At 35.4% G+C, this 14,130-nt stretch overlaps 1 protein-coding gene across 1 annotated transcript in view; it reads right to left on the reverse strand.

The window, feature by feature from the left end:
• The window catches only part of LOC110384345 (ATP-binding cassette sub-family G member 1), a 33,696-nt gene extending 19,914 nt beyond the window's left edge, over positions 1-13,782 (reverse strand). The window contains exon 1 of the mRNA XM_021345584.3: positions 13,379-13,782. Within this exon, the coding sequence (XP_021201259.3) occupies positions 13,379-13,613 (235 nt within the window). The 5' untranslated portion in view covers positions 13,614-13,782. The remainder of the gene's footprint in view (positions 1-13,378) is intronic.
• Between the last annotated feature and the right edge of the window lie 348 nt (positions 13,783-14,130).

The following is a 14,130-nucleotide window of genomic DNA, read 5'->3' on the forward strand; positions in this document are numbered from 1 at the left end:
GAGCGGATGAAACCGCGGATGTGTGGCAATCTGACCGTCAGTGTGTTCCGCGATTGTATTTTGTAGCCACTCTGGATTATCAGAATTGTAACATCCTGTAGTATCTGTTAACAATGTTATAGACCAATTAATTGAGAATCATCACAGCTCTGCAAAAGAAGACAAGAGACAAGCGGTACGTTTTCTTTTGCAAAAGTGCAACTAATACAAGTTGGTCTCAACTGGTTCCGATTTTCCTTTTAGTTTTGTTTTGTAATATATTACAAAATAATTATAAGTAATATTTAAGGTCATTGTGACGAAAATCAATAGTGTTGGGTCTAAAAAAAGTTTTTAATCCGGTTAGATAACGATTAGAACTAGGAATCATCAAAGCTCTAATATTTTACTCTACGTGCAAACCTGTCTGGTAAATGAAAGTTTGCGGTAGAACTAGCCTAGAAAGCTAAAATTGTTTAAGTGGTAAATCTTCCTTATTTTCTAAGGCCCAGTCTAGGTGTACCCGGGAACATTTGTCAAAATTATTTAATTGCTACGTAATTCATAATTTATGAAGGCAATTACATTATCTTAATTGAGCTGTAAATTTTTATTCTCTTTCGCATTAATCAAGTTATCGAAAAGATTTCTCCAAAATGTTGTTTAAAAACGGTAATTATATTTTATCCGCAATTCCGCAAAAGTAGGGCACTCATTTCATGTCATGTCAGAATTAAGAATTTTGAACCTTACTTCAGCTGTTTTAAGACATATTTATCTGCATAATACCAATACACCTAAGTGTGCCTATTAAGTATGATGCAATAAACATATACTCTGGTAAATAAATATAACTTAGTGCTAAACATTCACATAATCTCTTACCGAAGGCCGACGACGCGGCTAACCCGCAGCAATATACTTGTTTGAGTCAAACAACTTACTAGTAGGTAAGTACTGCAATATCGGTACTTACTTCACTTGATCTTTACATAACTTGAACTTAAGAACAACCTTGTATGGTATGCAGACAAGCAGTACTGTTGAACCGGGTTATGACATGACAAAGTGGTCCAAATTCCAGAGTACTTATAGCTGATGCTACTATTTGTTGCATCGCCCTGATTCTCACAAGAGCACACAATAATATGGTTTATGAACATATGACCACGGACAATCTGACCTCCTCGGCAAAGACAGGGGCAACACGATATAACATTGTAAGACCGGTTGTCAGACTTTCTGGTTTTTCCCGGTGGACAGAAATTACCTAAGTACAACACATGCACGGAACGATTGCGTGAAATGTAGGACTTTTGAGCGATCCACCCGTGTGGCAGTAACTTAGCCACGATCTCCACATATACGGAATTTTAAACCGTAATTGAACAGAAATTTTCAACAAAGGCTTCTTTATCGTACTTTTTACGACATTTCACTTTACGGAAGAGTCTTCTTTAGATGGAATTTATTCGACAATAAACAATTACATTAATGTCGTCGTGGAATACTCCAATCTTATTTATTAGTTAGGATATAATATACAATTCGGTGCCTGAAAAGAAGAAATAATTAAAATGAAAATAAATTATTGTTACAAATTAGGTATCAATATACTTACCTATTTAACAAAATAGGTGTTATAGAATATTGTTATTGATTTTGGTCACAGATCAAGGCTGCTGGACTTCGGTCATGTTTTTTATTGATCATGTTCGAGGAATAACCACATACGTAGGTGCCTGAGGAACTGGTTCGCAATCCGTTGGGCAACGACAGAAAATGCTGATATGCGCAAATCAGTTACCTAGATTCAGGAAACTCGCCAACAATACAATAAAAAGGATATTATTCGAAACAAAATAGAAGAAAGCGTTTTAAGGAATAAACCATAAAATATTAAGATCAATCAAATAAAATTAATTATTTAAAATCCAACCCGTCAAAATCGTCCTCCGAGCCTTTTTCCCAACTATATTAGGGTCGGCTTCCAGTGTAAACGGATGCAGTTGATTTAAAATCTAACCCAATGTGGTTGATTTTCCCAAATAATTTGACCGAAGGTATTTGCCTGACTTGGAAAGCCCTATAAAAAAATACGCCAGGTATGTGCCGAGTAAAATTGCAATCACGTGCATAACGAGAAGCATCTTGTAAATATTCCAGTTTACCTTGAAGTGAGGTTTATGCGGTTGGGATTTAGCCGACTATTTATTGACAATATATAAATAATATAATTAGCATAAATATATCATGATTTTTCTCTGTGCATTCAGATAACCTCTACAATACTTTATATTTATCTAATTTCCTACTTATGATTTATTGAAGATGACTTTTAGAAATAATATAATATAAATAATGTTTAAAATAATTATTTACTAGCTGTTGCCCGCAACTTCGTCTGCGTGGGCAATATAGAATCGTCAAAATACTACTTATCCCGTAGGTGCATTCTTTCACGTGACAGTATAATTAGGATTAGCACTTAGCAGTCGCATAGATTCATTGATCAAGGTTGTGTTGTGGATGTGACCATTTATCTAAACAAAAGAAGTAAAGTTTGTGACGTTGTGAATATCTCTGGATCTAGTCAGCCAATTTGGAAAATTATTACGTATAGTGCGTAAGTAATTTTCACAGGAAACAGCTATAATCTATGTCTATATGCTTTGAGTCTGACAAAGCTGTCATTTGTACATTTTCTGCAGCTGATGTGACTAATCAGAAGCCAGAAAGTCTGTCAGTCTTACCATGGATAATGTCTTGCAATGTGACTGGATTGAAGAGATCAGATAGGTAGTCGCTCCAAGCAAAATATTGGTACTCGAACAGATTCGGCGACTGGAAGCCAACACCAACATAGTTGGGGAATAGCTGGATGGATGATGAAATGAGTCATCATCATCAGCAGGCGCATAGGGTAGGATAGTTTCACTTACTCACTATGGTAAGGCTGACCCCACATTAGGCGTGCGCGGTCCTCGGGCGTGTGAGTAGCGCGGGCGTCGCGAGCGCGCTGCGTGAACATCGCGTTTTGCTGCCCTGCGGCATGTGTGAAGAGTGCAAGCGACGCGCTCGAGGCGAGCACGCGGCGCTCGAGTTGCGTTCTTACCCCTTCGCCCGCCTAAAAACGCCGCTAAACGCCTTAGCAGTAAACGTCGTCAACGCGAGCGCGCTACAAATGCCGCAGGGCAGCAAAACGCGACGCTCACGCAACGCGCTCGCGACGCACGCGCGGCGCCCGCGCTACTCACACGCCCGAGGATCGCGCACGCCTAATGTGGTGGCCTAAGCCGGGACTCCACCGGAATGTTTGCATTAGTTCACGAATAGGCAAAATGTACGTATCTCAGAGAGTCCACTTCATGTGTTCGTACTTGAAACCTGCAGTTTTGCCAAGATTTTCAAAATGTACGCTCGCAATTTGTCATTTCTTGGTGGAGCCAAATCAAAAGAAACATAAGTGTTGTATACTGTGCGTCACTACCGCACACTGGGAAAATTTCGCTCTTGCGGAGGACGTTTATATACCATATTTTGTGTCACACGTAAACAGGACGACAGTAAGTATCCACCGAAACACTTTCAAAGATGACGAACGAACAAATCAGACCTGACTTGGTCACCTGGGGCCAATCAGAGCTCTATGAAGCGATAATACGCTTTGGCTCCTACTGTTATTGTGGTTTCTGAAAATTTATTCACCTCATTCAACGATGAATGTAATTCTGATGGTACTATTAAGAACACTTGCTTAGCGCAGAAGCTGACGTTGGCAGGTCAACTCTTTTGACTTCTCGAATAGGATACCATTGGTTTTTGTGCAATGCACACCTGCAATGCATTCTGGATTAGGATAGGATATAGGTGGATAGGATTTGCAACAGAGAACAATTCTGTCTTTGTAATTGAATGATATCAAACGTAGTTTTATATAAAAGGTGTTTTTTTAGACTTGGCACGGGTCTAACTGAGACTGTTCGTAATCGTGAACAGTGTATTAATTGCGATCGGAAGTTGAAAGTAAGCATGTCTCTGGTATGCGACGCGTATTTTGTACGTTTTCAGACGCGATAAGGCAGCTCCCATTACTTATCTGCACTTTGTATCTGGGCTGGTTTTTAAAGCTACAGAAGCCTACATTATCTCACGCTTAGCAGCGCTTGCGAGAGATAGATCCTGATTTCTTCTAGGATTAAGTTTTCATATTTTGCATCAGAAAAAATAATACTACTCACTCAAAGTAATTTGTTTAAGGCCACCACATTAGTGGAAGATAAGCTAAACTATGTTTATGAAAAATCCTGATATGAACTCCATCTGTAACTTTAAATTATAATTAATTGTTCCACTAAAGTCATCATTTTGACATAATGTTCAAAAAATAATTTAGATGGCACCGTTTTAAATTTGGCTGAGATCTATTAATTTTCCTTTCATCAAGGTAATAATTATAGTTGGATTTTGATGTGGCACGGCAAACTGACAAACACTATTGAAATGTCTATCGAAAAATTACACTACGTGTTAAAATATGGTGAATTACGGAAAATACACAACTCCATCTATTGAAATAATAGTATATAAAGAATGTAAATGGTAATTCATTGTTATTTACCACCTCGCTTCTTGATGTATTTTATTTACCACAGATGGAGCTACTTTAACCTGTACTGTTTTGTCAAACAGATTTCGTGTCGTAATATTTTACATCTTGAATTCACTAAATTAATCATATCTTTTGATAGAGTGAACCGATTTCGATGAAACAAAGCCTAAGTAATACCCCAAGTTACGTAGAACTTTTGTATATAAGCATTGTCTGCATTAAATTCGTAGATTTTACGTGAATCCCGAACAAACAATCACTTTCTACAGATTTATTATATGTATAGATTATTATATGTATAGATAATAAGCTTGTGTCTAGACGACCATAGTTAAATTGCATTGCGGAAAAGGATTCAAACATTTTGTTCGAGCTTTTTGTCCGCACGTAATTTAGTTCGCGTGTGAAGCAGCATTCTTGCAAATAAATAAATAGGTACAGTTTATTTACATAAATAGGGCTTCCTCTGCCACAATATCTTGAAATTGAAACAATATCGAGTCATTTAGTGTGTTATAATTTATTAGTGACTTGGTTTTCCCAAAGCACCCAAATTCCCAAATTGTTAAGAACTAATGTTCTATATATAAATTGGTTTACATCGACGTAATTTACGTCGATGTATAGGTAAGTATGTGTGATGATGGAGCAATGCACCATGTATTGACTTGGTGTATACTTGTAAACATTGCAACGCAATTGTGGCAAAGTGTGAAAGTTGACAAAGAACTGAGAAGGTTTAATACAGGGCTTCCACAAAAAAAAATGTGTACATGCTTGCATAGATATTTGACATTACTATGAACACTTCACTTGTTTTAACTAATATAGCTAGCTATAAATGCTAGACTTGTATCGTAAAAAAACATTTATGAATGAACGTCAATCAAAAACAAAAAAAAAGAACAAGTTTTCTATCTACGTCCACACATGAACCATAGACATTAAAATAGAACCAGACGCAACCTTTATTGACGTCATGAGTTGGTGATGTAAAAACTCATCACGTGTGTTTCTCTCCATCATAATTACTTAAGACTTCGACTCTTGACCTCCCCAGACAATTATATCACATATCAGACTCATCCTTAGCATGTAGAGTGCATGTCAATCTTATAACAAGGGTGATATCAGATATCACTAATCACCTTGTGTGAGGAACTAGTGAGAAACGCATGGGAGGTTCTATGAAAGACGCATTGATAAATTAAAAATCTGTTAGTGCTTATATGTTGCTGGTACACATCAATTAGTGACTCACTAGGATCTCTGTCACGTCAATTCATTCATTCAAATATTCGGATGTCGAGATTGGTAATAAAAATGTTATAAAAGCACTAACGAGTTGCATAGAAGCTTGCGAAATTTAACACATCATAAAACACTCAGTACTTAGTAGCCATAAATATTTAAATCTCATTAGCATAAACGAATCATAAATGACTAGAATGCGCTTCTCGCTAACTTTATTTGGTCCAATGACTTTTCATAGCAACAAAGACTGATATATTATGTAAAATAACTCGTCTCATGTAATAAGGAAGAAACTTAAGCTACAAACTCCTTTGACACTACCATCTGGACAAAAACTTGAGGTCAAATACATAACAGCTTGTTACCGAGTTTGTGATATGAATACTAATTATATAACAAAGATTGGTAACGTTTCTTTCCTTTATAAATCACAATATATATCTACATGATTAATGTCTCTTATTGACTGGAAAATCTAGTTTCGAGATAATGCAGTGGAAATTTATCTAAACGTGACACGAATCCGTTTAACCTTAAGATATATGTAATTGCGTTTATCAATGGATTGCTGATGATGTTTGTCTGGGAAGCTGTGAGATTTATAAATAAACTGATTTTATTTTAAAATAATTTTATCAATGTTAGAAACAAAAATTGTATCATAAAAAGGAAACGAAAACTAAACATGCACGATATTTTTTATTTAAACCGTATTTTTTTTATTAGGACTAACACCTTCCGCCCGGTAAGAAAACTTTTTCTCACATACTGGTGAATCACAAAAAGCCTTATAAATAAACGCCTGACGTTTTTTAAAGAGGCATTTATACTTAAAGAGTATTTTACCAAAAACATAGCCCATAGCCCACAGTACATCATACTAGGAATTATTCAAAGACTTCATAGAACGATTTCAGTCATTCATATCACAAATGTAGACTTACGATTTTCCGTTCAACAGCTGTATCGAATTAATTATCTCCTCTATATTGTTGTAGATTTTATGGGAGAAATCGATTTGCTAAAAAAACACCTGGGGGACAAAGAACCTTGTGGCTCGAAAATCTTAGATAGTGGTACAACTTGAGTACTGCTGTGTCCCAAGTCAAAATTGCCTTAATGATAGCTTTTGATGGGAAATCATCCGCTGTGGGTTAGCAGCGTGAGGGAGTGTCAGACTCTTACTGACTTAAACCCATTATGTACCAGGCCCGCGGTAACTCCTTCGAGCAATCCCGCAGCCCATGATAGCCGTCCTTTGGTAGAAGAGTGCAACATAAGAAGAAGGATAAAATTTCTAAACGAAAACAGCTGTGATACGAAGCATCCCAGCCTTACAGATGGTACATAATGTGTATTTAATTGCGTGACTAATGTAGTTTGCACCGTTCAAAGTCCATGTTATGTTAGATGCCGTGGAAACAAAGACACGCTTATCTGTCAGTTAACGTTCATGTGTAAAGTTTAGCAACACTAATCGTGAATCATTTGTTTAGTATTACCATGCTCATCAATACAATTGTTACTCAGTTTTAGATACCCCTTATCGATCATAAAGTGAAGCAATCATTACTGTCTTGACGAGTTCCCAAGTGTTAATACAGAGATTTCGACCTTTACATTGCACGCGTTTTTATTTTTAGAGTTCGGTTATATCGCGTTCCCAAGAGAATTCTTCAAAAGTCCGGGATAAAAACTGTCCTATGTTCTTTCTTCTCTTTTCTTTCTTTACCAAATTTTATTAAAATCAATTCACAGGTTCAGACGTGAAAGCGTAACAGACAGACAGAGTTACTTTCGCATTCATAATTTTAGTAGGGATCTAGTTTCCTGATTTTGAGAGTCAACTGACAGTAAAGTTTTTTTGGTGTTTATCAGTATTTAAGTTTTGGTCTCATATTTTGGTGATAAAAATATGTTTATTATAACAATACTATTATTAATTTTAGTAAACATTCAAATTGTTGGCATAAAACTGTGTCAGATATGAGATACAAATAATAATAAACAGATATGCTACGTACTTACTTACTTTAAGTATATCATGCTACGTATATCTAAGTATTTGACTTTTTTTTAAATCACATATTGATGAGTCAAGGTAATTATTCTTATCCAATCCAAGTTAAACGATTGTGTGGTATTTGTCCATATTTTTTACTTTAACTACATTGTCAAACTTAATTTTATTACAGTGACAAAAATTATATTTTAAAACATTGTCTTCGGCTTATAAAACTCACTTCAGGTACCTGACAACAAATATAAAAAGAATTAAAATAATAATTACGACTCATTTGCAGTCTTAAAAAATGCATTGTTGTGAAGTAGGTACAGCGACATCTTTTACACTTATCAATTATCATTCACTATTAAAATATTTATTAATTCTTTTTAAAATATATTTATGTTTAATTTCTTCCTATATTTACATCTATAGTTTCTTCCCATGGTCAATTAGTTAATGAGTTTTGTCTCGCTAATTATTTCCTAGACACGGGCGGGTTATGAAAACAATTTCTATTGCTGCGATAAACTCGAATCGACGCCTTCCTTATCACAAACGGTTCTTAGTTCAATAATAACAACAGCAAAACTACATAATTAGTTATTTGCTAGAGGGATATAAATTCTTGCTTTACATAAGAATTCAATATCTAAACCTACTGTTTATTTGCATCGATAGGACTTTGGATATTTTTTTGTAAAGAGAAGATTAAAGCAATAATATTATGCCTGTTTTATTCTTAATACTGATTTTTATCTAATTATAGATTTATAAATTTTCTGACATCATGATCAATACTTATGTATTACATACCTACACACAGTTTTAGCGTTTAGCTGTAGCTAGTACGGCATTTTATGCTTTACATGGTAAAAACTACACACAAAATTAAAGTAGTAATTTTTATTATAAATATGCCTTTGGAGACTCTTATGAAACGTCACACTAGTTGCACATTCTCAACATTTGGTAAAAAAAATCTTAGTTAAATTGACATAATTTATCTCACTGCATACGAGCTCAATAATAGAATATTGATTAATCTAATGATTCAACTCCTTTTTAGCCTACCATTCCAACCCGATCGAAAGCCGTATCCCCCATGAGTCAAACTCAAAATTGTCCACTTCCTACTATTTTGGAGGGGACTACATAAAAACTGGACAAGTCAATTGGGTTGAACGACCTGCACCTATACAGTGATCGAACACTTGTACAAGCAATTGTTGGCTGACGGTGAGTGTTCTTATCAAAACTTGAGTGTATCTAGATAATGTACCGCTTATCGCATATCCGGGAATAGTAGAGGGCGTGAAGATATAAGTCATTTAGCTATCAATTAGCAATGATTGAACTTCGGACGCACGTTTGCAATGTCCTTGATCTATATTTCTGCTTCATTCGTAATGGAATAGACACAAGAAAATGTATTTAATTTATAATTAATAGACACTTACAGCCTTACTTATAAACGTGAATTAAATATAAGTAATACTTAAGGGCAACTTAAGTAAATTCTTACTTATAAACGTTGCTTAAACTTGTCTTAACTAACATTTAATCAATGCTTAGGACTTTAAGTAGTGATTAGTTAAAACGTTGCTTAGAAGGTGATTAGAGATTTTATAAGTAAGGGGGATAAAGTATTGTAATTGATAATTATATTGCCAATTAGGTGGTTAAAGAGGTTATTCTTGGTATAAAAGTTATTGGAACTTGCAACACTTGCTTATAACAGATCCTCAATATTTGATAACTTGCAGATTAGATTTTGTTACGTGAAAAAATCGGAGGTGCAAATCAGATTATCACGTAGGTATTCATATCTACCTACATATAATTATGATGTAATACACATTTTCCTTCACCTGGAAGATAAGAAAAAACCTTGCAATTTTGATAACATACCACTGAAATCAAGCAAAGGTTACAACATTTATAAGTTATTTATGATTTCAATATCTTTTGTTAAGCCCGTTGTAACCGTGTCTCGATAAGTTTGATAATTTGTTTAATCCATGGATAAGAATAGATTAAATATTCGAAAGTACGCAATCGTATGCACATGAGTTTATAACTAGGTAAGTACCTATTTTATTAATTTGTGCGGCTTGATCAGTAAATAGGTCATAACATTATGTTATGTTTTATTTGTAAAGCCATCGAAATAGACGAAGAGTCTGTGGAAATAGGCAATTACCCTCTTGGCATTATGGTCGCTGAAATGTCAACGCTTGCCCTACCATGTAGGCGTTGCCATTTCTAGTAGTAAAGACTATATATCAGCTTGCCTATTTATAATTGTCATACCTGAGACTACATGGATGTTGTGTAATTCGTTTCTAATTTAGTTTATACTATTGGTGAAATTGTGCAATTGAAATAGCTAAAACATATTTTGCTGGAGTCATCGATGTTCTGCATAAAATAACTATGATAGGTACCATATTTGGAAGTCCAAAAGTTAGCTAATTAGATATTTATCAGAAAAACATGATTATACAACTAAATTTACCAGTTTATCCTACGATTTCTTCCGCTTTAGGTCAAAAGTCAGGCCCTGACGCAAATTACTATAAGCTATAAATAGATTTATTTTAATCTACACATACGGTGATGGATTCTTGTGAGACTACAAAAAATAAGCAAAAGGACTTCTGAAGATATTATATAAGTGGTAAATAATGACGCATTTACGATTTGTTAAGTGATTAACTAAATTAAGTAGTTATCGCCGATTGTCTCCTTTGACTATAAGATGAAAAGAGTCTTTAAGTGATTAACATTATTAGGTAATTGTCATTTAACTACTTAAATGCAAGACTATTTTAGTGTAGCACTTAACTTCACTCTTGAACTCGAGCATGAGAATAGTATCGTCCAAAAAAATGAAGAAAAAAAAGTAGGTCCTAAATAAGTGATAAATTCTACCTATCATTACAAGCATGCGATCTACCCCGGACAATTAATACTAGAGCAAATTACAAAAATGTGGCTTCACGTTGTTTTACCGGTTTCTAGAAAAATTCCACTCAAAAAACCGTTAAAATGAAAGTCAAGATGAAGTTTAATCATTGATTTTTGTCGTTGACAATCCGTGACCCATAAAAATCTACATTTTACACAAGAACTTGACTACACCATATTTGGATGTTATCATTGAAAAAGTTCTTATAATTACTTGAAAAACTGTAATAATACACGCTAAAAATACACCAGGAACATTGTATAAAGTTATTTATAGCCCATGATGCAGTTTTGGTACAAAAAGTGAACTTGACTTATGTATAAGTCACTGTTATGATGGAGCAATCGAGTCAAGGCGATTGCGATTATTAGGTACGCCTCAATCGATATTGTTATCGATCGTTCAATCGTTGCAAGAAGCACTTTATGTACCAATAAGTGCCGGTGAATTGAGGTGAAATTACTATTGACCTTTGAATTGATTTAGCGAATAATTTTAATAAGCTGTAAGTATTAGCTTCTTAGATATTATATTGAAAAAAAAATAATTAGTATAATACATTGAAAGATGTAAAATGTATTAAAGCCCTTTAGCAATTTTGAGTTTTCTACAAATCGATGAAGAACATCGATAACAATAAACATTTTGCAGATTACGCCACTAATTAAGCGTCAAGGAAATTGGGCCGTTAATTTGTAATTAGCATAATTTTAACTTAATGTTTCTTACATACATAAGAGCCATAAAACAGTGTTTGAAGGGCACGGTTAATGAGAAAAATAAACAATCACTAAAACCTTTAAAACGTTTTTACTACCTACCTATTTGTTTTTCATTGCGATTTTCTGATTTGAAGTACTAAACAAAACATACATGTTGTTTATCTTCTGTGAAAACAAAAAATAAATGGTCATGCATTTCGGGGAATCCTTAGAGATTACAAAAGTCACTTTGGCTGTCTGTTACGCTGTTACGGTAAAACCCATTCTCAAATTTTCTGTAGGATGGCACTTGCAGAAAGACAGGATGATTTAACCACTAATTACGCTATCCTCTTTTTGTGAATTCGGTTAATTATTTGGCTCGGGGTCCTCACTAATGATTATTATCGCTTTTAAACAAACGGTGATGGCAATAACATGTTGTGATCATCACAGAAGCGGAAGTTACTTTGTTTACCTAATTACCTACATGTTTACATTTTCTATATAAGTATACTCAGGTTATTTCTATCATTATTTCTAGCCAGAGCATCTCACCCTCTTGTATGTCGCTTATTATAAAACAATAGAAAATCAATTGTGTCTCGCGTATCTCTGCCCTCCGGCATACAGCGGTTTAATAGTAGATTGGAATGGTTTGAAATGCAAATAAGTCGAAAATTCCAAAAGGAGACTCTACTTTTCTATTCTACAACAGTGCGGTGGGTTCGTGCTTCCCAGGTACCCAGGTATGAGAACAAACCTAGGATTGTCACTAAGTTTCATCATAACCGCATCCTGGGCATGCAAGAATTATTTCCGACTTGTAATGAATAGTCCACTGATTGCCACATCGGTAGATAATCCACTAGGTATTAATTACACGTCTTTCACAATGATAACACGGCTGCGTTGTTGAAAGGAAATTAGTTCTGACTTGGCATTATTAATTTGATATTGATAGACTTGCATCTGCATAGTTATTTTATTTAGGTCACTTAATTCGTTGGTTCTCCAAGCAACGGCTTTTGTGGTGTTTTATTCAGAAAATTTCAGGCTTTAAAAAACCATCTGGCAGGGTAATTCTTAAATGCTGTTTAAATCCTAAGCTCGGACTGTGATAATGAATGTCCTTTTAATAGTACAACTTGGTTATCTCATATATGACGTCAAGTACAAGATCCAAAAGTAAAAAGTCGTTCGCAATAACCTTCTTTGACTCCAAATTCATTATTGAATAATTAAATCGCGCATTATGTTTACCAAAGTTCACTAGCGACAATCATTAGGTACACACTGACATAGAGATAAATAACTATACATAAGTACTTATATATAGCTAAGCAGCTAATGTTGTCAGTAACTTATTAAGCAGTTACGTTATTTACGTCTTGTTTATTATAAGAAACGTGTTGTTTTAAAAAATATATAGGCGGTCACGTTTACTATATTTACAAAACCGCATCCACACAAAGACGTTCAGATATTATCGATACTCATTATCGTGTTACCAACGATATAATCGCAATATGTCCGTACATAGGTATTTGTATCGCATTGAATAGCATTATCACGAATCGTACGAAGTTTATACTTGTCTTGCATCGATGTTAAAAGTGTGTTTAATGCCCTATGTAGGACAGTTCAAAACCTTTAATTGTACACAGATCATTAGGTAAAGAATTCGACCATGATATACTTTCAGTTTGCACTAGATTAATTCTCTTTTATTACCTAATCTTAGATTGGAGTCTACAGGAAAGTGATATTGTCCTGAAAAACTACAAAAGAAAAACACCTATTTCAGTTTTCAGGAGCATACACAAAAAAATGCACAAAACATTCCATTTAGGTACCTTTAGTTATTCCCAGTTTGACTGTGCATGTGATGTTGCTGAAATGTATGTCCACTGGTTCCTGTTTGGGGATCATGTGTAGACCCTGCGCTGGTGCAGCCTGGGCCACCGGCTGGGCTTCCTTGGAGGAGCCCTGGGCTGGGGGCACCGAGGGACTTCCCCCAGCAGTCCCCATGTTCCCCGACGTAAACGCCACACTGTTTTCGTCAACAATCTGCGCCCCGGCGAGCATCATTATTTTCGCGAACTACACTGTTCCTTCGAGTCGAGATCCGCGCGTGCGCGCTTCGGTGCGTCGCGCATTCAAGTGCGCCCGCGCTTCGCTCCAACGCGAAGTGGACTATTGGAACCCTTTGTCCGCCGCCGGTAAATAATTGCACACGCATTTGTTTCACTGCACGTTAATTTGTAAATGAGTGTTGGACGACACTCTATTAGCGGCAGTGTGCGTGCGTATGTATGTGTGCGTAGTGTGAACAATACCCTTTATTGTAATGTTATTGCATTATTCGTATATTTTATGTACACTGAGACAAAGATACGCATTTCTCCCTAAATAAACAACAATAGATTCCTTAATACAATTATTTATTAGTAGCAGAGCTCGTTGCTAAGTAGCAGACGCACAGATCGATCGATTATAGGGTCTGCCCGTGGATAGGAGACCATATCTGCAAGCATATCCTCCGTTTTCCTGGGATACACTTTAATTTGATGGGTAATGGGTCCATACCCAGGTAGGTACATGTCAG

This window comes from Helicoverpa armigera, chromosome 13 (genome assembly GCF_030705265.1).
Source record: "Helicoverpa armigera isolate CAAS_96S chromosome 13, ASM3070526v1, whole genome shotgun sequence".
Taxonomy (NCBI): domain Eukaryota; kingdom Metazoa; phylum Arthropoda; class Insecta; order Lepidoptera; family Noctuidae; genus Helicoverpa; species Helicoverpa armigera.